General features: G+C 44.1%; 1 protein-coding gene across 48 annotated transcripts in view; it reads right to left on the bottom strand.

Annotated features, from left to right (window-relative positions):
* Positions 1–23856, bottom strand: part of CLASP1 (cytoplasmic linker associated protein 1) — a 256363-nt gene that overhangs the window by 8692 nt on the left and 223815 nt on the right. For all 48 annotated transcript variants that reach the window (XM_070240668.1, XM_070240633.1, XM_070240648.1 and 45 more), the window contains 4 exons: positions 21552–21742; positions 19648–19776; positions 6305–6511; positions 4765–4881 (listed from right to left, as the gene is read on the bottom strand). In XM_070240668.1, the coding sequence (XP_070096769.1) occupies positions 4765–4881; positions 6305–6511; positions 19648–19776; positions 21552–21742 (644 nt within the window). The remainder of the gene's footprint in view (positions 1–4764; positions 4882–6304; positions 6512–19647; positions 19777–21551; positions 21743–23856) is intronic.

The raw sequence follows: 23856 nt of genomic DNA, 5'->3' as shown, positions 1-23856 counted from the left end.
ACACCACATTGACAGAATGAAGGGAAAAACACAATCATCTCAGTTGATGCAGAAAAAGTATTTGACAAAATCCAACACCCTTTCATAATAAAAATACTCAATATAAACCAGGAATAGAAGGAAACTACCTGAATATATCAAAAGCTATATATGAAAAGCCAATAGCAAACATTATACTCAATGGTGAAAGACTGAAAGCTTTTCTTCTAAGGTTAGGAACAAGGCAAGAATATCTGCTTTCACCATTTCTGTTCAATATAATACAAGAAGTTCCAGCCAGAGCAATTAGGCAAGAAAAAGAAATAAATGGCATCCACATTGGAAAGGAAGAAGTAAAATTATCTTTGTAGATGATACAATCTTTTGTGTAGAAAATCCCAAAAAGGCCACGAAACACTGTTAAAACTAATAAGTGAATTCAGCAAAGTAGCAGGATACAAAATCAATAAGCAAAAATCACTTGCATTTCTATACACTAACAATAGACAATCTGGAAAGGAAATTAAGAAAACAATTCCATTTATAATAGCTTCAAAAAGAATAGAAGACTTAGGAATTAACTTAACCAAGGAAGTGAAAGACCTGTACAATGATAACTACAAAATGTTGCCGAAAGAAATAAGAGACACAGATAAGGGAAAAGACATCCCATGTTCATGGATTGAAGACCCAACATTGTTACGATGTCAATACAGGCAACCCTCAGAGATATTGCAGGTTCAGTTCTAGACCTCTGCAACAAAGTGAATATTGCAACAAAGCGAGCCATGCAAATTTTTTGGTTTCTCAGTGCATATAAAAGTTAAGTTTACACTATATTGTAGTCTATTAAGTGTGCAATAGTATTATGTCCAAAGAACATGTACATAACTTGATTAAAAAATATTTTATTGCTAAAAAATGCTAACCATCATCTGAGCTTTCAGTGAGTCATAATCTTTCTGCTGGTGAAGGGTCTTATAAAAAACAATATCAGTGAAGCGCAATAAAGTGAAGTATGCCTGTACTATTCAAAGCAATCTACAGATTCAATGAAATTCCTATCAAAACCCCAGTGAGGTTCTTTGCAGAAAAAGAAAAATAAATCCTAAATTCATATGGAATCTCAATAGACCCCAAATGTCAAAGGTTCTTGAAAAAGCAGAAAGCTGGAGAACTTGCTTCTGACTTCGAAATTTACTACCAAGCTGTAGTAATCAAAACAGTGTGATGCTAGCATAAAGACAGGCGTACAGGCCAATGGAATAGAACAGAGAGCCTAGAGATAAACCCTCCCATATATGGTCAAATGATTTTTGACAGCAGTGCCAAGATCATTCAATGAAAAAAGGAGTCTTTTCAACAAATGGTGCTGGGAAAACTGAATATTCACATGCAAAAGAATGAGGTTGGACCCTTACCTAACACCATACACAAAAATTAACTAAAAATGGATCAGAGACCTGCATGTTAAGAGCTAATATTATAAAACTTCTAGAAGAAAACATAGGGCAAAAACTTCACAACACTGGATTTGGGATGATTTCTTGCATATAACACCAAAAGCACAGGCAACAACAATAGCAACACACAAACTAGACTTCATGAAAATTTTTAAAATCTGTGCGTCAAAGACAAGGGATTAATATTCAGAATATATAGAGTACTTCTAAAACTCAACAACAGCAGCAAAACAAACCCAATTCAAAAATGGGCAAAGGACTTGAATAGTTATTTCTCTAAAGAAGACATACAAATGGCCAATAGCATATGAAAAGATGCCTGGCATCACCAATCATTACAGAAATGCAAATCAAAACTACAATGAGACACCAGCTCACACCAGCTGTTAGGATGGCTACTATCAAAAAAAGAGAAAATAATAAGTGTTGACAGGGATGTGGAGCAAGCGGAACCCTCGTGCACTGTTGGTGGCAATGTAAAGTGGTACACCTGCTGTGGGAAACAGTTCAGCTATCATACGATCCAGCAATTCCCTGGATATACCCAAAAGTAATGAAAGTAAGGTCTCAAAGAGATATTTGTACACCCATGTTCCTAGCAGCATTATTCACCAAAAGGTGAAAACTACCCAAGCATCCATTATCAAGAAATGGAAAAGCAAAATGTTGTATGTATATACAATGGAATATTGTCCAGACTTAAACAGGAAGGAAATTCTGACACATGCTACAACATGGATAAACCTATGGGACACTACACTAAGTGAAATAAGCCAGTCATAAAATGACAAATATTGTGTAATTCCACTTTTTATGAGGTACCTGAATAGTCAAAGTCTTACAGGAAGAAAGTAGAATGGTGGTTGCCAGGGCCCGGAGGGATGAGGCGGAAGGGGAATAAGTATTTAATGGGTACAGGATTTCAGTTTTCCAAGATGAAAAGAGTTCTGGACTTGGGTAGTGGTGATGGTTGCATGACAATATGAATGCACTTAATGCCAGTGAATTGTACATTTAAAAATGGTTAAGATGGCAAATTCTGTGTTGTGTGTATTTTCCTACAAAAACATATTTTTGAGGAAAAGAAAAGAAAGCTTGCTCAAGGTCATACAGCTATCAGTGGGGGACAGAGACTAGAAGGCAGGTTGTCTGACCCCAAAGCTAGTGTTGCTGCCACAGCACTGGCGCCCCTGTCAAAATGCACCACACAGGTTCCTTCCCTGAGCTGGCAGCAGGCCTTTCTCTACAGAAGCTGCTATCATTTACTCACCTCATTTAAGCAGTGGAAGAGCATTCTGAAAGGCCTGGTTACACAGAGACACAGAAGCCAGGGCTTGACTCTCTTTGTTTCTAGTCTAGGAAACTGAGGCAGACTTAGCACCACGTTCTGTCGGCTACTCATCTTTTTTTTGGTGGGGTGGTGGGGGATTGTTTTAGGAGATGTATACATGTGTCTACAAAGTTCATATTAACACACCAGTTACCACATGTAAAAATTGTAATGGCTGGATGAATTGGGCTACGAAAGCAGAAAAGTGTAAGGCCAGCCTCCCTAAGCCCTCTGAGCTGACTAAGTTGTAACTGGGGGAGGGGGAAGTACTGGCTCCTGGTCAGGGCATGGGCTCTAGATGCAAGGCTACCACTGAGAGGGGCAGCAGGTCGCTGCAGAACAGGGATAAAACACACCTGTACTTCCTCAGTTCCTTATTAGAGGGGTCAAATGAGATGACGGGACAGCTCCTTACTCAGGAAAGTTAGAAAGTGCCAGACAAAACTGAGATCTGACTAATATTATTTTTGGATGAACTTTGCTTTTATGAATCTAATTCCCTTTGTGCATACTGTCTTCTAGGTCCTCACTGCTGCCAGGAACCACCTACAAATCCCTGAAGGAGGCTGGGAGAGGGAGGACGGTTCCTGGCCTAGCACGCTGTTTGTGACTCTTGGCTCAGTATTTTTCAGATCATGGTTAGGGAAGGGATCAATAAGAACCCTTTGTAGGAAGAGAGAAGGAAAGGAGAAACTGGAAACCGGAACCAGGTGAAGTAGCCCCCAAATCACTGATCCACACCTGCCTCACTCACAACTGCCAACCTTGCTGCTTATTTCTGTCTGCAAGAAGAGGACAGTGTCACCCTCTTTCCAGACCAGTGGTTCTCAATCAGGGGTGATTTTGCCATCTGGCCATGTGTGGAGGCTCTCATGACGGTCACACTGAGGGGTGGGGTGTGCTATGGAATCTACAGGTGGCAGTCAGGGATGCTGGGAAACTTCCTACAATGTACACGACAGCCCACCACAACAAGTGGCCCGGAGTCAATAGTGCTGAGGGTATGAGCCCTGCTCTGGTCAAAGGCAGGCAGAGGCAGCTTCGCCCAGAACTAGGGGGAAGCAAGGCTGTCTGTGATGCACACCAGGTGTGTCAAAGGAACAGCTCTATTTGAAAAGAAATGGGGCCTCACTTGCTGATTCCTTCTCTCGTAAGAAGCAAAGTCAGGCGCTTCCAGCCTCATGCTTTTTTACGCTTTAAACCTGCCAGGGCGTTTGTGAACTCGATGTTGATGTGCTTTCCCCATAGGCAATCCCTGGAGTAGGCTCCTGGCCCAGCCAGCCTCCCAGCCTCTCCTCTCAGGGCTTGGGGCTTTCTCCCTGCTCTCATCTGGCAGATTAATCAGATTTGAGTTTATTTGTAAACCAATAAGCACTTCAGCCACTCTGCTTTTCAATGAGCCAACAGTCCTTTTGTTCCATTTTCTGCCCCTGATTCTAGCATACTCTTACAGGAACACGAGAGGCAGCACAGTGAGTAAAAGCCTGGCTTCCAGAGCAAGAGCACTGTGCCCTTGGCAGGTTAAATGGAGGATAACCATCCTTACCCCACAGGCCTGTTGTCCTGAATACACGAGTCACCACATGCAAAGTGTAGAGAACAGTGTCTGGGACACAAGGCGAGACCCAGCCATCACTATTGTTGACGGCCATGAGGGAAGTGGTCCTGACTCAGCTTTGTTAGCTAGGAGGTCAATTTCCTTAGTGTTTCTGTGAGGTTTCTAACAAAGTCATCTTACTTTTGGGAATAAACTGGAAGCTCAAAGCTATTATCATTTCAAAAACGGGTTACAATAGAGTATGCTATATCATCTTGGCATCACCTTACAACGACTTCACTATGTAGTTGGTCATTTTTATCTACAGAAAAATTCTTTTGAAGAAATAAGGCCCAGCTAAAACACATATGATGAGAAAAACCTGTCTGGAGTTGAGAGCTACAGACAAGCAGACTTATGACAAGTTGGCAGAGCCCAAGTAACACTATACATACCTTGCTCCCTGTGAGCTGTGCAAGGTGAGGTTTCAGCTCTTCTCCGATTACGGAATAAATCGCCACTAAGCAAAACACGCTGGCCTTACGCACACTACTTTCGGTGTTGTCATAACCCTAGAGTGAGAAGGGGGACACAAAAAGGAAATGAGATCAAAGATGTGCTTCACAGTCACTATTTCATCCACATTTCCGCAAACGCCCTCATAGTTCAACCTTGGACTTGTCAGTAACAACCAATACCCCCTAGCTCTGCAACGGAACCCAGACAGGGTTCACCCCAGGGAGGTCAAAGCTTAGTCCCTGGGTGCGGAAGCGGACTGCTGGTGAGGTCCAGAGGGCGCTGCTTTGTAATGAGCTGCCACAGCAGTGTCACCCAAAAAACGTTGTCAGAGAGAATGAGAAAAGAAATGAAAGGCAGAAAAGAACTTGCTTCTTCCATATTTCTCCCAATGATAAGGCAAATTTCACATGTGAAAATGCCTTTAAAGTAACGAGAACTACCTCACTCGCTCTTGTGGGCAAACTCCTCTACTGTCCAAAGACTACTGGGGCCCGTCTAGTCCCACAGCCTGACACGTGCATTCCTCCACAGCTGGGCCCCAGTCTACCTGCCAGCCTCATCCTTGTCCCATACCCAACGCAACTACCTGCTGTTCTTCAAACAGCCCTGAGGATTTTTCAGCCTTTGTGTCTTTCCCTCTGTCTGGAATAATCCAGTCCTCAGCGCTATGTATTTAAATTCCCAAGCCAAGAGCCCAACAAGCAGCAGCATTTATTAAATGTGAAGCTGCTTTCTCTCTACCCTTCCCCATGAAATCGCTCTCTCTCTCTAGGGCCCAACTCTAAATCACTTCCTCTGTGATCCCTCTCTTACCACTACCCCAACCTGGAAATCACCTCTCCACCTCCGACGTGAGAAATCTTCACCTGCTCCTCTCTACAGTAGCTCAGCAGACGGCGCCACTATCTATACTTGTCTGCATGGCTGTACTGTGTCCAACTGCAGGTTGAAAATCCCTGAGGTAGTGCCACCACAGTGGGAAACATCCTTTATATTCCAAAGTCTAGCTAACTCAATGCCTCATGCTTAGAAGGATTTTAATAAATATTTGTTGGATATGTAAAAACAAGGACCATTATTTGATTTTGCACTCCATGGCCCACCTTGCCCAGGGCTAGGGCCCACAGATTTGCAAGAACGGTTTGTTTAAGGAATGAACAACAACAAAAATGATCAAAATATGTTTATAGTAAACAGAAAGTTCATTCCGGGAGCCGCAATTCTAGGCTGCCAGGAAAATCTTCCTGCTACACTCAGGGGAGGGTGGACGAGAGACAAGAGAGAAGCTGTGAGGCGTCCAAGTCACACAACTTCACAGGTTTGAAAACACAGCTCACCACCTGGCCCTTCCTACCTGCCCCTCAAGTGAATGAGGAGAGCAAAGTCCCCACACCACTTGGAGTTGAGCAGCCACTGTTCCTGGCCTCACAGCCCCATGCAGACAGGCACTGGGCCATGCCATCATGAAGGGCCTACCTGCAGCAAGCCCGGTATGATGTCGGCAAGGAGCTGCAGCAAGGACTCCTTGGCAATCCTCTCGACGACTTTGGTCTGCATCTTGATGGCGGCGAGGTTGATGGGGTAGTCGGCTGTCTGGATGATGGGGCAGAGCACTTTGATGCACTGCTCCGGGTGGATGGAACTGGCCAGCGTGGACGCAGCCTCCTCGGCAGCTCTCACCACCTGAAACATGGGTTCCCCCAAATGAGTGAGCTCCACATGCCACAACAGGAGAAAAGACCAAATAATATTTCAGAGGCCAAGTGACAGAGGCTTCACTCACTGCTAGATGGCAGCTATCACTTCCTGCCACTAATTTTGATAAGGAAAGTAAAGCTGAGAGAAGTGGCCTCCAGTGTGGTCTCCCCCTGCAACAGCAGCAGCCCTGAGAACTGGGCAGAAATGCAGCTTCTTGGATCTGCTGAACTAGAGACTGTGCGGGTGCAGCCCAGCAAGCTGTTTTAACAGGCACTTGGGAGACTCCTGTGTACACAAAAATTTGAGCGTCTCTGCCCTAGAGGATTAGGACCCAGGAATATAAATGCTTTCCAATGGCGTATGGGACACACACAACTGGAATAGCTGGCAAGAAGCCTCTAAAGAAAATCAGAATGACTTCAACATTTATGTTTCCATGGAGGTGCCTAGTTGCAAAGCAGTTGGGAAAGCTCAGAAAGAACTCTCTGAAAGTGTTTTCCTGAGGGGCCTCATGTGGAAAGTTGCTTCTCCAGGAGTATGTACTCATGGTATCACCTCACCTTGCACTTTCAAGGAAGTACATGAAATGGCTGCCTCATGACCAAAGGAGCGGCCTCTGAAGAGATCTCGACGCACTAGGGTACACAGAGGACATGTTCTAGAAGTCACCAGAAGGTCCACAAAAACCCTCTGTAATAAAGGTAGAAGCTAAATGCAAAACCCACCGAGGAAGAAAGAACACAAGCCCAAGGCAAATCCCAGTCACGCCACTCCCAAGTGCAAAATCCAATGTCCTCATCTGTAAAACGGTGGTGTCTCACAGAGATCATCCGATGAGCAATATCCAGTTATGACTGAGATTCAGAAAATGATAGTTACTGCTCTTAACAGCACAGGAGTACATACATTATACAAACGATATACGAAGACACCAGGTATAAAGAGGTATGCATTTTCTTACAAAATACAATGAAAAGCTAATACTTTCTCCTACTGCAGGCCCTGGATGGGTCCTTCTACCCAGATTCTTTGTGTTCTGCTGTTCAAAACAACTCAGCTCTGTCTTCAACTCAGCAATGAGACAAGGCTACCAGCTCAAGCCTTCAATCATCCCAGCACTCTTGTGATTTAAATAAAAACCGATGAAAGAAAACCACATACAGACCATCTGGAAAGCATCTTCTAGTCCTGGGCACAAGCAGGCTAAAAGTCAGTCCATACAAGCCAAGGAAGGTAGGAGACACAGAAAGGCAACCTGAGCCATATGGTGGCCACATGGGCTGCTTTAGGCCACCTTAGGGCCTGACTGAGGCACCGCCCCCAGAGCCCCAGGTCCTCTCTCTAGGAGGGTCAGATTTCAGGGCTTTCCAGCCACAGCTTCTGGACAACATGCCAGCAGCTCAGCCTCATGTTCAGTCCAGGCTAGACTACCTTGTGAACAGGGCTCATTTCCAGAGTGTGCCTCATTGCCCCACGTGTCTGCTCTGCTCTCTGCAATAGTAAAGGGAAATCCCGCCAACACTAGAGAGCTGAATTCATCTCATTTGAACAATGACACATTTAAGGTGGGCCATGCTGCTAATAGTGGGGTTTTCACTAAGAAGTTCTACTTTGGCCATTCATGCCCCCACACTGGGCAGTTAATGCTATGAAAAACCTGGAAGGAAATGTACAATATGTTAACCCTCGTTATCTCAGGGTGGTAAGATTACGGGTAATTTTATTTTCTTCATATTTATTATACTGGAAAACTGCAAAGAATGTTATATTAACATGTACAGCAAGGAAAATGTATTTGTAAAAATCTACTTAAAATGCCCTTTGGGATTCAGGGAAAGTCAGCAGTCTGGCCCTTGGTTCAAGGTGGGAGGTGCCAGCGAGCTGCCCTGCAGGATCACGCAGCCTCTGTGAGGTCTTCCTGACCTGGACCTGATCCCTGGGATGGAGTAGGTACCCCCTGGGTGTTAGCTAATATTATTATAATCATTACTATTTCTGCCTATCTCCCACTGTTCCCACAAACTCCCCTCTGCTAAGCTAGGAAACTCACTTCCCTCGAACGTGGCTGACACATGTGCCCTGACCCTCCCAGGCCTTCTTGACTACCAGAATGATCTCTTCTCCCTCCACTTCTAAGAGTTCTTCTCTATTTCCGGCACCAAATGTAGACTGCTTTGTATTCTTGCTGACATGCCCGTGTATATTTCTTCTTACCGAACAGGCTGCAAGGGCAGGAGCTAGAACATTTCTTTTGCACTCTGAAGAACTCAGCAAGGCTGGGCATTTACCAGGGGTTCAACTCTTACTGATGGACTCAACTTCATTCTCCTGTCTGTCCGAAGATATGTTCCTGTTTAAAGAAGCCCTACCTTCCTGAATTCTGAGAGTCATATTTCTTTCTTGTTGGAGGCCTTCTGAACTTTCCCTAGGGGTACCTGCTGTCTCTGTAAGGTACTGCTCAAAGGCTGGGTGTCTTATGAAATAAGATCACTCCCCCTATCATCAGCTGGTCAGCATGCTCAGGGACACAACGCACACACCTGTGGCGGCATACACTGGGATTACGTATTAATCCTTTTAAGAGGCAAAGGAGACCCTGATCAGCATAGTTCAAGGGTAAACACTGTGTACATATGAGAAGACAGGTGTCAAGTACATCCAGGATTTGTCTGTGCTTATATATATATATGCGAGAGGTCAGGCTTGGGTGCAAAGCACCACAGAGAGGTAATTTTATCTTAATAGAGTCATGTCCTACTCTCAAGAAGCTCATAAGATTCTTAGAACTTGAAAGCCTTGGCAATTTTTCCTCACCACCCTCTGTGTGCATTCACTCACTCCTGTGTGTCAGGAATGAGCTCAGAGCTCAGGCCCCAGAGGTGAGAATGATGGGTCCTGGGCCTCACCCTCATGGTGGTGGGCCAGGTTGGGGTGGTCCGTGTAATGGGGCAGCGTAAGGATGCAAAGACCAATGAAGCGGTGGGACGAGGCCACAGAAGCAGGCAGGGGCCAGATGGTGGGGATCTGCTACCTGAGGAGTTTCCTGTAATTGGCCAGGATTAGATGGAAGGAGGCTGGTGAGCTGTGGGAAGTAGAATCAATGTCTGCAAAAGGCTTCTCTGGTGTTCTGTGGGGATTCCTCCAGTTGAAGGGCCCTCGGCCATGCAGAGCCAGTCCACCCTGCCTCTGCCTCCCCGCCAGTAAGCACGTGGTTTGGGTTAGCCAGGCACCTCAATATAAGTGAGCAGACTTCCCTGTTGGCAAGCATGAACTCAGTCACATTTATGGCATCTCACTCCACGTCACATACACACAGGAAAGAGGCCATCAGAAGAAGCCCATTGTGACTTTTTTCTTGCCAGCTCAATCTCCTGCAAAGTGCACTTTTTCCATACAGATCCCCCGAAAGAAGAGTGCTGTTTGGCCCTGATGTGCGTGCCGTGACCTTTAACCTTTTACCTCAAGTAAAGCAGCCTCCAGAGTTGGATAGGCACATTCTCAGCCTCTGAGAGCAGCAGGGCAGACGAACCTCAGTTCAATCCTCTGGCAAGATACTTACTTGGTCTGAGTCTCAATTTTTTTAAAATTCTAAAATGAGGATTTTAAAATATCTACTTTTACAGTTATTTGGATTAAGAGAGAGAACATACAAACAATTGGAGCTACAAAACATGCAATGATTATGAGCTAGGCCTTGGTATGAGGACCACCATCAGAGGTGACATTGGGCAGGAGAGGTGTCACCAAGAGGCACAGCATTGAACTTGGGAGCTCCAGGGCTGTCAGAGGGCAGAACTCTGTCCAGGGGACCGCTCCTACCCAGGCTGTGCCAACATGGAGCAGGTGTGCCCTCCCCAATAATCACTTTAGAATGCTAACCTGATGACCAAGCCCAGGGTTTTCAATACAGCAAGGAAGGTCAAGAAGGCCTGGCTCCTGCCTGCCTGTCTAGTCACATTTTTTGCCCTCCCTCTTCCTATTGTGCCCTGCTGACAGAGGTGAGGGCACACCCTGCATATACCCTGCCAGCCACATCTCAGAGCCCTTGTCTAACCCCTTCACTCTTCCTGAACGTCGTTCACTCATGTTCTTCACCTGGCTTGGTCAAGTCATCCTTCAGGACCTACTCACCTCAACAGAACCTCCAGGAAGCCTCATGTGCACACCTCGATCACTGCACTTAAACGTTTTGCTGGAATTGTTTCTCCCACTAGACTAAAAGTTCCTTGAAGGCAAGCTCCCATCTCAACCATCTTTCCACCCCCATGCCCAGCACAATGTCCAGCATACACTAGGTACTCGATAAATATTTGTCAAACTAATTTTCCTACAGTGTACATATTTTTAAATGTTCACAACTGGGAAATTCACCCCTGAGGTATGCCTCACCGATGTGCGTTTACGTGTTCCAACTAAGATGCTAGCCTAGAAAATGACGACGAGGCAAGATATCCACAATGACTAACTTGGGGCTTGGGAAAAATCAACTGTACAACGCCCAGAGTGCCCCGTTCTAGGTGACACACTAGAAAGGCAACAGATCTGTTCTTTGGAAAAGAGACTTTAGTTCAGGTTAGTTTTTTCCAGAAATCAGTTGTTTGAAGAGGAGTAGCGTATTTCTGAGAAGAGCTCCATCGTGCACTGAACTCCCTAAGATGAAGTGTTTCTCCTCCTCCTCAGTTCGTGCACATCCCTAAGACTGCTTTCAGTCCCCAGCGCGTCCTTAGCCTGTGGCTGAGTTACACACAGCTAAGCAGATGGTGAAAAGTGGAAGAGGGGGTCCACCCCTTTTCTGATCTGGTCCTGCCGTGAGACCATGCTCAGAAACCAATGCCCTTCCACTGTAAGAAACCACTGTTCATACATAGTGCAACATTCTGGCCAGAAAGCTAAGTAATAGTAACCAAATGAGGAAACTGTGTGTGCTTTTAAACATGGAAAAAAAAAAAAAGAAAGGGTCAGGAAAAACTAGATGATTTCACAGATACAAGTTAGAAAACACTGATCTACAGGAATCGATGTTTAAGATCCCACCAGGACGGGGAAGCAGCTCAGTGAGCGCAGAGACACAGGCTTGGAGAAAGACTGGGATTCAAGGCCCAGCAGGGCCGCTCAGTCGTGACTGGAGCAGACTAACGGACCCCCGCGCCCACCCCAGTGCCCCTCAGGGATGCAACAAGCATTAACGAGACAAGGAAATAAAAGGCCAGGTTCGCAGTGAGAACCCTATCACAAGCGTTCCTTCCTCTCCTCCAGTGTCTCCATGATCTACTGTCATTCAGGCTAAAGCGAGTTACCCTACAGCGAGCTGCTGGGTAAACAGGCTGTCTCAGATGTGCTGAGCTGAAACCCAAAACCAAGGACAACTTCCGCCTACAAAACTCCAGGAATTCTAGATGCTGCCTGCACGAAGCCTTTAATCAGATGTATCTAACACAAGGAGATTTTCTGAAAACATCTGAAGATAAAATGTCAGAAGCTGCACCTTAAGATGGTAAGTTGGAGGCCCTCTCCGTTCTGAGGTTAGGGGAAGTTTCCCAAGACAGACACGGTTTTTGGCAAGGGAGGTAGGTATTCTTGACTTCCCTCTCTATGCCAAGCCCCCAGCTTCTGGCAAGCCGCCTGAATCAGGGTGAACTTTAGGTTTTGCCCCTATGTTCTATGTAACTCAAGAAGCGAAGATTATAAATGTAAGCAAACAGAGAGCACAAGTAAACACGGGCAACAGACAGGAAGGAGGACAACAATGTTGAGCTGACGAGGCGGCCACAGGGGCAAGGATTTAAAAGGGGCGGCACGTTCATGAGCAAGAGTGGGGCCGGGTAGACTTCGGGCTATTGCCCATCTTGAAGTGATCAAAATCATTGCAATTCTGCTGATTTTACTACAGTCTGGTTAGAAACACAGGAATTCTTCCTTTTCGAACTTAGTGAAATAATAGTGTCTGGCTAGGAAAAGCATAATCTCCTTATGTAACTTTTTCAAAAAGTGAGATCATTACTCAGAAAATTGATGAGTGTTTGCTTAAAGATAAGGTTTCTTTTAGAGCATAGAACTTGTCAAAATTTCGACTGCATGTTTTAAGTGCACAAAGTTTGATTTGGCTCTGTCACAGACACATCAGAATAACTGGCTGAATTAAAAAATAAATAAATAAATAAGCAAGCAAGCAAGCAAATGTTCAGAAACGCCCAGAATCAAAGAACTCTTCCCAGTAGGGTACACCTCTTTTAGCTCCTCAATCATGTGGAAGCTAAGGATGAGACTGGCGCCACCTTCTGGGAAAAGCTGGAAAGACCTTATAAAAATAGGATAGACGCTAAGTTTTAGCAGCACCAGTATACTGGGGAAATGACGTCTTTGGTGAAAGACTGGCACTGCTGTAACTTCTGGGATTCTAGGTGGACCTGAACCAGGCATGAAAGTCCTCAACTGGCGAGGCTCAGTACCACAGGGAGGAAGAAGGAAAGAAGAAAAGCTCTAGGTGCAAAGTCTGGAGACTTGAGTTTTGGACCTGCTTCTCTCAGCAACTAGAGAGGTGGTCTTGGGGAAAATTTCTTCTACTTTCTGGGCCTCAGTTTCCCTCATCAGTAAAATGAAGAAGAGAATCTGAATCAAGAATTTTTACATTATTTTGGATTACAAAACCTTTTCTTCCACCCCTACTTGACAAGCGCTTTCCCCTGAAAAACGCACACACAAAAAATTTCAGGAGGCACACTCTGAATGAAACGATCTCTAACAACAGAGCCGCCCTACCCCTGCCTGGGAAAGCAGATTCGGGTCAGCACTGCCTGTCCCAAGTTGGGGAAGGCACTCAGGTGGGAGACTTATTCTGTCCCAAGGGGTAGAATCAGGACCAACAAGGAAAAATGCAGAGGAGTCAGAGGGCTGGGAGCCCAGGAGGTGGCTGTGACTCTGGCCTGGAAGACATCGCAGATCTGGGCTGGCTGGCCTCTCAGGAGGGGCTTAGGAGGCAACTGAAACCTCAGATGGAAGTTGGGCAGTGCATAGAAGGCTCCTCTTCTGCATCCAACGTCCATCTCTAAAACTCAGGGTGCTTTCCAGTCTAAAGATGACAATGCGGCAGCCTCTCTAGTGTAGGTGTTGATAGATTCGGCCAATGCAGTAGCCCAAAGACGCAAGTTGTGTTTTTCATTAGAATTTTAAAGTTTATTCAACTGAATTTAAATAGCCTTCTTAGATGTATTTAGAGAACTGTAGTTATATCTGCTTTGTGTAAAATTAAAAAAAAATGACAACAATTATATTCAGAATCAGTCTACTTTCTTCAACGGAAGAAGATAAAAAGGACAGCATCCCGTTTTCAACAATGTCAGCCACCTTACTCACTTGGCTTTGATGTCAGCCCTGCAGGCCAGGCCTTGCAGGGCATAAAGCATCCTTGCTCCCCCAAGCCACCTTGTTACAAGCATTTCAGAGATCCAGAGAGCTTCTGTGGCTTGTCCACACACAGCCAGTAAACTGGTAAAAGAAGGAGGAGAACCCGTCTTCCAATACCAAACTCAAAGGTTCTGACATTAAGCAATGGCTCTCTCGACTGCTTTCTGTATGTGAGTTGTTTTTCTGTTAATAAGATGCTTTTTCTGAAGCTACAGGAGCTAACAGGCAGGAGTCACAGCTGGTTCCGAAGACAGTCAGTTCACCAGAGAGGAGGAACCATTTCCCTTTGCCCTGAACAACAGCAGGAGCAGGTGCCGCTGCTGCCATCCGGAACTGGACACAATGCTCGGCACTTCACAACAACCCTGTGATGTGGGAAATGGATCTCCACTTGACACACAGAACACGATGGCAGTCTTGGGGCAGCGGACTGAACCAGCATGTCTTCTAAGCCCACGCTCCCCCTCCTTGGCCATGTGGTCTTGGCTCACTGTTAGAATTCTCTCTCTAACTCCTTCTCGACCAATCCCTGGTTCTACCTCCCTCAGGGACTCTTCCTTGACTACTCTAGCTACTCCAAACTCCTAGTGCACTCCACTCTGAACCACACGTTGCTTCCTTTGTTTTAACCTCAACTAAACCATAAGCTCCTTGAAGACTGGAGCACTTCCCCCTGTCCCCTGCCTACGAATGCCTATAAACAATAAAACATTTACCAGAGTTTGTGCTACTAGTGTCAGACTGTTGGCTTGGCAACTTTGAACCTTTAAATGACTATAGAGGTTTCTTGTTTTTCTTTTGGTTAAAAAGCAAAATCTTTTCAAGGAAATAGGGCTCTGGCCACATCCCAAGATCAGGCCCACGGAAACTTGGAGATTTAGAGTCTATGAAGGTTTAGGTTTGTTACTCAATAGCCACTTCTATTATCTTGAGGCTGGATGAGAAACAGATAATCATCTAGTCCACTCCCTGGGCTAACAGATAAGAAAAACCAAGGTCCAGAGAGGTGAAGTAATTTCTCTAGGTTCCCACAATGCACTGTTCTCAAGAACCAACTGACACACGGCTGCTGCCCTGAGAAGCCTCTAAGGGCCATTCCAGAGTGCACGGAGTCTGGTTAAGACACGGGGACATCGTGATTTTAATTGGTATTTGAAGCAGAATATCAAAGATGCCTTCTCTCTGACACACTACTGCTTCTCTCTGGTCACGATGTTTGCCAAAAGGTCTGTGTAAGACACACCATGCTAGCCGGGGGAAGCAGAAGCAAGAAAACTAGGCCCTGAGAAGTTCTCTTTTATAATAATTTTGGTCTGGCTTTGCTTTTTTTAACTGCTTAAAGTCATAACGTATAAAATTAACTAGAAATGATTTAAAAATAAAACCCCCAGAGACATAACAATGGTTGTCTTATATTTATCTAAGAATCAGGCTTACCCAAACAAGCCAAACCACCTGAGGCTGGATTCTGATGCCTTAATCACCAAGACTTCTGTGTGGGGCAAGAAATGTTTGGTGACCCAGTATAGTGACATAAAGTGATGCAGACATTTTCCTCTTTTAATAGGCAAATGTACATGAATACTCACTAATGTGGCCCAGTTTAGAAAAAGCTAAGCCTAATGATCAAAAAGTCTCAATTACAGAGTATCTTCAAGAAATAGAGCTGGTGCTTCTTTTAAATTTAAACAGAACATTTACCAAGTATTCAACATTCTGGGTACTATATGCAAGACTGGGAGCAATAACTATTCTTACATTAAACGTGTATAAAATGATTAATAATTAGTATACCAATTTTTTACCAAGAAATGGCGTTTCTGAAATGGATAAGGATGCCTGAAAACAGTTTTTTTTTTTTTGAAAACAGTTCTATGTAGCAATATTTGTAAAGCATATGACAGTTTTAAAAGCATATTTCCACATCATTATGTCTTTGATTCTCACAACAATCATGCTTAGAGATATATAGAGGTGATGACAACTGACAACACAGCTGGACTGAGAACCCGGTTTTCTGTCTCAAGATTCACACCTCACACTGACCCCAAAGACTGATTCACAGTGTCAATTCTCTTAGTAAATCCTCTCAATCAATGAAGGAGAGACTCTGTACCAGCTCTAACAAACAGACTGCAAATTTTAAGATGAAGCGAGTTAAAATTAATGGAGTTTTCTTGAAAAACAGAAAATGGGCTTAAGATTTTAAAAGGTCACTATCAAGGCCTTAGCCCTTTAAGATGTCTGCGAAAAGCTAACACTACTGTAAACCACAGAAACTTCATTAACTGGGCACTGAAACTCAACAGCAATTTTATGTACCAAAAAGACAAAAATAAATAGATAATGAAAGAGATTTATTTATTCAAATAGGGAATATGGAAACATGTCTAAGCTGACAAACATCAACTTTTAAAATAAAAACTCTAAATTGGTACCCAAACCCTCCGCCTAGCTTACTGCAGAACATCCATGTTAGCTTAGGATGGATGATGCCCTGAGTGCCTGGTACTTTTTCAATGTACAAGAAAAATGTTTTGCATGCACAGCTCCTTTTAAAAGACCCTGAGAAAACAGATCCTGGCTTACAAGATGATAAAACGAGCTATCCTAGCATCAGCCCTGCCTTATTCATCTTCCCTAAGAGCTTTCATGACAAATTTCAATTTATAGACATTGCAATTCAACAAGTTGTCCTTCACTGGCACAGTCCCACAACCAGACTACACTGTGCACAGTGGTGTGGCCACCACCACAGCAGACACGGAAGGACAACGGGTGCCACGGTCTCTCAGGGCAGCCCTGTGTCAACCCGCCAGGTCTCATGTTCTTCATCTCCTGCTGAAGCCTGGGTTTGTCTGTGAATACAAAACAACTAGCTTCTTATGAGAGGAAGTTCTAGGAGCATTCACCCGGGATGAACTTACTCTGGAATTAACAATTACACAAGAAAACAGACTCTGCACCTCTGTATGACTAATACAGTAACTGGATCTAGAAACGTTCTGGATCCTGTCCAATAAATATTTGAAAAATGTTTGAATGTAATGATGAGAAATGTAATAACTAGAGAAATATCGTGTGCAATATTATATGCCAACAAGATGCTACAACACAAACTTTATGTGCATCCAACTATTCTGCCCTAAAAAAGACAAGGAATGAAGACAGATCGGTTAAAAGACAAGAAGAATTTTAAAGGAAATGAAGAGCAAAAACAAAAACCATACCTAAAACCTAAATCTTCTGGCAAAGAGACAGTGAAGTTTCATAAGGCAAACTACAAGGGCACCGAGTCAAGGTGAGTTTGAAAGTATGCAAAGCAGCGGAGGCCTGCCAGCAAAGGCTCTCCTTTCAGAACACAATGTTTCCCTCACCTGCTCTATCAGGTAATCAGTGACAGCAGCTGGAGACCCTGGGGTCACAGGAATTCCATGGCAACTGTGTGCTGCTGAATTTACGTTAAGCAGCAGATATTATCGCTTTGGGCCCTTGGGCAATTTAAAGGACTTCACACTTAACTTTCTCTCCTAAATTTCTTATTTTGCAGGGAAAATAACCGGAGATCTCTCAAGAAAACAGTAAATAGAAAATGAATTATTTAATTCTGTTAACTTATACTTCTTAGGGTCCACTGTCAAAGTTTCAAAGTTTAAGATCAGGATGCCCAGTTTAAAGACAAACATCTTCCAAGGAGACAGTTAGTAAGGGCCACACACTGTAGATGGCTTAGTTTCACCTTAATGCCACAGCTAAGTATATCCTCTCCCGTGAAAACAACCGACATCACATATATGTAAAACAACATCAATTTTACTTTGCTTTTTGATCATGTATTCTCATAAACAAGGAGAAGCTACGATGGTAAAAAAAAAAAAAAAAAAAAAATCAGCACAGGCCAGTTGCCCCTTGAAAGAGACGCCATGAATCACCTGGCAAATTATAGTGCCTACTGGACCCTCCTTCCTCACCCGGACTTATGTTGACTATATTAGTTCATCTGGTCCTCACATTTTTTAAATGAGTTATTGTAAATGGAAAGTATTTTGTTCAAATGTGAGTGATTATCACCACCATGCAACCAAGCTAGATTTCAGAAGCATAAGTTACTGGTTTGAAAACACATCTGCCACTTATGTACCTGTGTTGTGCTAGGACTATGAGATGGAGAGATGCCCACACAGAGCATGAGACCCCCCAACTTTTTTTTTTTTCCATTAAAGATTGGCACCTAGGCTAACAACTGCTGCCAATCTTCCTTTTTTTTTTTCCCAAAGATTGGCACCTGGGCAAACAACTGTTGCCAGTATTTTTTTTTTCCTGCTTTATCTCCCCAAACCCCCCCTGCACACAGTTGTATATCTTAGTTGCACGTCCTTCTAGTTGTGGGATGTGGGATGCCGCCTCAACGTGGCCTGATGAGCAGTGCCATGTCCACGCCTAGGATCCAAACCCTGGGCCGCTGCAGCAGAGCGCGCGAATTTAACCACTCAGCCAAGGAGCCGGCCCCGAGACCCCCATCTTTGCTGAGCCTGCCATCGTGGTAGGGATTTGAGGAAGTCAAACTCGTCACTGTTCAGCAGCCACACAACCACGAACAGAGAAAAACCACGATTTAGGCTGATTCTTATTGTAGATATAACAATTGCGCTAATCACAATTCCCTTAATCCATGAGAGTGCTCACGACACTCACATGTGAGCCAAGAGACTGAACTGAGCAAGTGGTTTTGTCTCACTTTGGGATCAAACTCATCGTTTGTCATATTAAGTTTTCTAAAGTTCTAAATATACGGTTCTGTTTTCCATAGTGCCTTTTACTGGAAGGGGGTTACTGAAATCATTTCTATTTATGACAGCCTCATCTACCTCCCCACTCTCTGTAGGCCTCTAGATACTCAAGACTGGTCAGCTACAGGGGCTAAAACAATTCAGTAAGCAACAGGAAGAGGATTTCCTGAGCGTCCAACGTCTGCAGTACGTGTGCAGGGCACAGAAACACATCTTTCTTGCTCTCCGATAGACATGTGAGGTGCCAAGAACCACAGGCACAGTTTGCCAGCACTTTAAATGTTCAGGAGGTGGTGAAGAGCATGGCAAAGCTGCCTCCATTCCTCTTGCTCTTTGCAGAAAGGAGCATGCGGGAAGGGGAGGAAGACCAACACAGTGTAATGCCTCCAGTCATCAAGCACTGGGCCAGGAAGCATCACTGGTTATCTCATTTAGTTCTCACAAGAATCTTTGTGATAATATCCATCTCTATTTTACACACAAGAAACTGGGGTTCAGAGCGTAAAATAACTTGTCCAAGGTTCTGGAGCAAGAAAGCGTCGGTTCTAGGACTCGTACATCTGTGTCTTCAAGCCAATCTTGATTTCCCACACCAGAGTACCAGATGCTGAATGCCAGAAGAAAATGGCAGGCCCCCCCTTTTAACCAAAGGAATGGGAACCGTGGACATGGAAACTCCTCAGGAACAGGTCAAGCCCACTGTACACATGGAAAGGGAGTTGGGAACCTACCAGCAACACTGGCCCCTCAACTGCTGCTCAGCCACCACGACAGCAATGGGATTTTCACCCTGTATCACGGCACAGGCTGAGTTCCAAGGGGACTCTTTTTAGAGCTGTACACTGATTCACACTGCTCTCTCTCCACACCCTAACTGCACCTCCAGACCTGTCTGTTCAGCATTCCTGGGCCACAGGCCTGGCTCACCTCCTTATGGGAGTCTTTGTGGGCTTCCAGAGTCTTCATGATCGTCAGCTCGGCGTAGTTTTTAAATCTTGCTGGCTGGTTTCTCAGAATTTCACGTAAAACTCTCAATGCTAGTGCTCGGATGGAATGCTGGAGTACAAAAGGAAAGAAAGACATCAGGAAACAAGACACAGTGCTTCACTAAACATACTGGTCAGCCAGGTCCAGCAAGCACTCAATCCTGGGCATCCCTGGCATCCTGCAGATACTTTGACACACATCTCACTGCTTACTTAACAGAGGCTCTCTAGACAGTCAGCTCCTTAAGAGCAGGAGCTGTGCCTATGGTGACATTCCCAGGACCAGGTACCTAAGAGGGACCCAACGAAGTTTCTTGAATGAGCCAAATGAGGACCAAATGAAGTCAAATGAGGACTATACATCTAAATTCATTATCAATCTCCTGGGCATTTCCAGATTTCCTGAGACTTAGGTATGCAAATTACTCTTTTGTAAAATGGACAAAAAGCCAGGTAAAAAGCATCTAAACATTTCATCAACACAATCTGTAAAACTGTGGACTCTAAGGGCAGCTGGAGACCTGTGGTTATTCCAGACGTTCTGTGTGATCAGATCACAGGGGAGGGAAATTTGTGCAGGCCTCAAGTTGTCTGCGGCCCCAGTCATACGTCTGGAGGAAAGCCATTCCAAACAGACTCCTAATCTCAATAAAACAGAACGGAGTTTACACCAAACAGAGCCAAAAAGTACATCCTGACTCTCCGTCACTCATCTGTACAATTCACACACTAATACACCATCCTGCCCTCTACGTGACATCATTTTATCTTCTCACAAAGCCCAACCAAGTGGAAGGGCTTCAGTAGCCAATACTTTAAGAAAAATTAATACAGATCTTTTATCATCATTCTTCTGTCTTTACTCACCCTATGCCAAACCATTAATCCTAAGCATCAGAGAGCAATTAAAGTCACCATGACATCCACAAGGCTTCCGCTCACCTGTCTTCTCTTAAGTCACCATCAATATGACCCTGGGCATGACCTTTATGAGGGGCTTTGTTGAACTTCCTTGAAATCTGCTGGGTCCTGCCCCTCAAACCCTTCAGTACACTCATTTTATTTTTGTTTCTGCTAGCCTGCACAAAGCCCAGTGCAAGGAGATGGATTTTTACTTCGAGAGTTTAATTCAGGCAATTCCCAACATTTATTCCTGGCTCCACATAAGGGACCAGCTGCACAGGCGGGAGAAGGCAGGACTTTGACTACGTTACTCCCCCTTTAAGAGTCGTCTACTAGGTGCCACGTGTCAATTATAGCCTAGGCATGGCATAAATGCCTAGTTTGTCACATTTAAATGTCATAGTGCGAGGAGGACTTTTAATCTTAAAAAAAAGTAAGAGAAGATAATAGAAAATAATAACAATCTACACTTCTAGAACCTGTCGCTTGACCAATTAAGATTACCAGAACTGTGAACATATGTAGGGGTGAACCAAGACAGAATTTCATGGAATGCAGCATTTAGTAGGGTCTTTTAAAAAATTAACTTTTCTATTTCTCAATTACACATGAAACATAAATAAAACTCACAAGGAAAGAAGCTCATCACAAAAAACCACATTCTGTGCTAACAAAGCTTTAAGAAATTTTGTGTTAAAGTATCCTGATGCAGGAACAAGCTTCCCTCAATTCCTACAAACTACAGAAAAAACTTGCACATAAGCCTGTCTCTGACAAAAACATTCCCTTACTAACTGGTGCTCAGAAAATATTTGAAAAATGTTTTGATGTAAACAGTAATCATAATACAAAAAGTAAGGCTAAAGCCAAACCCATGACAAAAGAACTCAATAACCGCATCGCATGGAAGGGGGAAATGTAAGGACAAGGCAAGCTCCTCACATCTTTGTCTCCGAGTGTCTCCAACAGCAGGAGCAGAATGGTCTTGAAGTGTTCCTCCCAGACGCCCAAGCTGTCTTCCCGGGTGATCTTGAGCAGCTCCAGCAAGGCACCCTTCCGTTCCTCCACCCGCTCGTTGTGGTTGGACAGCTCTTTTAGGAGGTCAGCCACCAAGTCAGAATGGTCAATGGGCACTTGTGAGACACAGGAAACCAAGGTTACTTCATAAGGAAATGTCTGGCTATAGGCGCTCCCTCAGTGATGCTCAGCAGTCCTTCCACTGCTCTCCAGGCTCCCAGAGGCAACTCTCTTGATCATTCCCATCGCGCACTTCATCCTGCATTGCTGCCCCAACCTCATTCTTTACACCCTCACAGGTCATCTCACCAAAGTAATTATGAAGAGAGATGTGAGAACAGGTGTCAAGTACCAATATGTGCTATGTCTTCACCCTCCCTTACCATCTTTTTTTCCCTTCTGTTTCAGACAAAGAGGAGAAATTACTATTTCATTCATCTGTGTCAGACAAAGAGGAGAAACCCTCCAAAAGCCCCTCCTTAACTGTCTTCTTTTTCCAAACTCTATTCCCACTGCAACAGTCCTAAGTTGAGCCCTACCACTGGGACAGTCTCTTACTAGTATCATATGCATTGAAGTACACACATTTTCCTCAAGGTCCTCCTCACTATCACATCTGACTGATTAACATCCGTGCCCTTCTCAAATGCCCAGAGCTTAGTAACCAAGACAGTAAACAAACACTAATCAACATGTTTAGACTATTCATGGACTATCTATTCAGACTGTAAAACTCGTCAGGGACTTGAACCATGATTTATATGGTAGAAAAGCAGACCCTTTCTCTTTCCATGTTCTTTTGAGGATCTCAACTCTGAATATTCACTTTAAATAGAAAAGATGAAAAAACAAAGACAAATCACTAGGAACTAGTTAAATTTGTATATGCATATTTCTTTAGCTTCTAAGATTGGAGAACAAACACATAAGGAAGTTTGAAATGTTAATAACTCTATCATTTTTCTCCTACTAACCCACCTTCTTCTTTTAAGTTTTTTAGTACATATACAGATGGTGAATAAATAACAACCAACATCTTAAACACTACTCTATCTTAAACAAGACCAACAAATGGATAAGTTAAATGATGTACCAATTCTATGAGCAATAAAAGGAAATAGTGCACTATTCCTAGAAGGTGCAAGCCATAATGAACACCAGACCATTAGCCTAATGCCCAGTAAACAGATGCTTGGGTCTATACTGAGCTGCTACCCACAAGCAATTACCAATTAACAGCCAAGGGAATACGCTTTCAAAGCCCTGAAGCTATTTCTGCTTTCAAACGACTGAAGGGCTTCTCTCCTGTCTTAGGATTCCATCCATCGGATCCACTAAGGGGCTGCAGTTTTCCTTCTTTTGTGCCCTCACTGAAGCCAGCGTCTGCCTCGAGCATGGCCCTCCCCTTTTACTAATGCTACCAAGAGGAGTCTGTTTCTCCCGACAGGCCCTGAGCTCACTGAGGCCAGGCAGTGTGTCTCATTTACCTCCCTGCCCCCGGCAAGTCATACACTTCGTGACACACAGTAGGAGTCACTGAATGTTAACTGTTTAGAGTTCTAACCTAGGGTTCTTCTTTAATTCTTCATTCAAAATGGAAAAACAAAGTAAAATAACAGGCTTGGAAACCAAACAGATATATCTTTTTTCTAAAATGCCTAATAAGTTGAAATAAACCAAAACATGTGAACATGACAGGTTAAAAAAGAAATAATTAAGTTCCAGATAAAAACACCATCATACCAACGGTGCGATCATACCAAAATACCACCATACATATGTACTCACCTGTTACAACACAAGGGTCAGAAAAAAACCAGACTAATTTTGTTCCCTACCAAGTATGTCATATTTGGGGAAGGTAACCTAACCTTTCTGAACATCAGTTTCTTAATCTGTGAAATGGGAATAATCCCTTCTCTATCAATTAGATAATGTATGTAAAACACTTAGTCCAGCAGCAGGCACATGTAACGCACATGCTCAGAGTATGTCAGATCCCCTCTCTCCCAGCTGCAGGACAGAAGTCAACAGAAAGCAGCTCCAGGAAGACTTGGTTAAACTGCTGGTGAGACAGGAGAGGGAAGTCTTTGAGCAGTGCTTCAGGATCTTACTTCCATAGCTCAGGACCGGGCAAGTACACATGAGAGGGCTTTACAAACGCTGAGCCCTGGGCTGGGACTGCTCATGCCTTCACTCTGCACCTCACTAACTCTGACTCCTTGTCTTT

Source organism: Equus caballus, chromosome 18 (assembly GCF_041296265.1).
Source record: "Equus caballus isolate H_3958 breed thoroughbred chromosome 18, TB-T2T, whole genome shotgun sequence".
In the NCBI taxonomy this organism is placed as follows: Eukaryota; Metazoa; Chordata; class Mammalia; order Perissodactyla; family Equidae; genus Equus; species Equus caballus.
The sequence above is the reverse complement of the archived record's forward strand: the minus strand, read 5'-3'. Positions and strand labels throughout refer to the sequence as shown.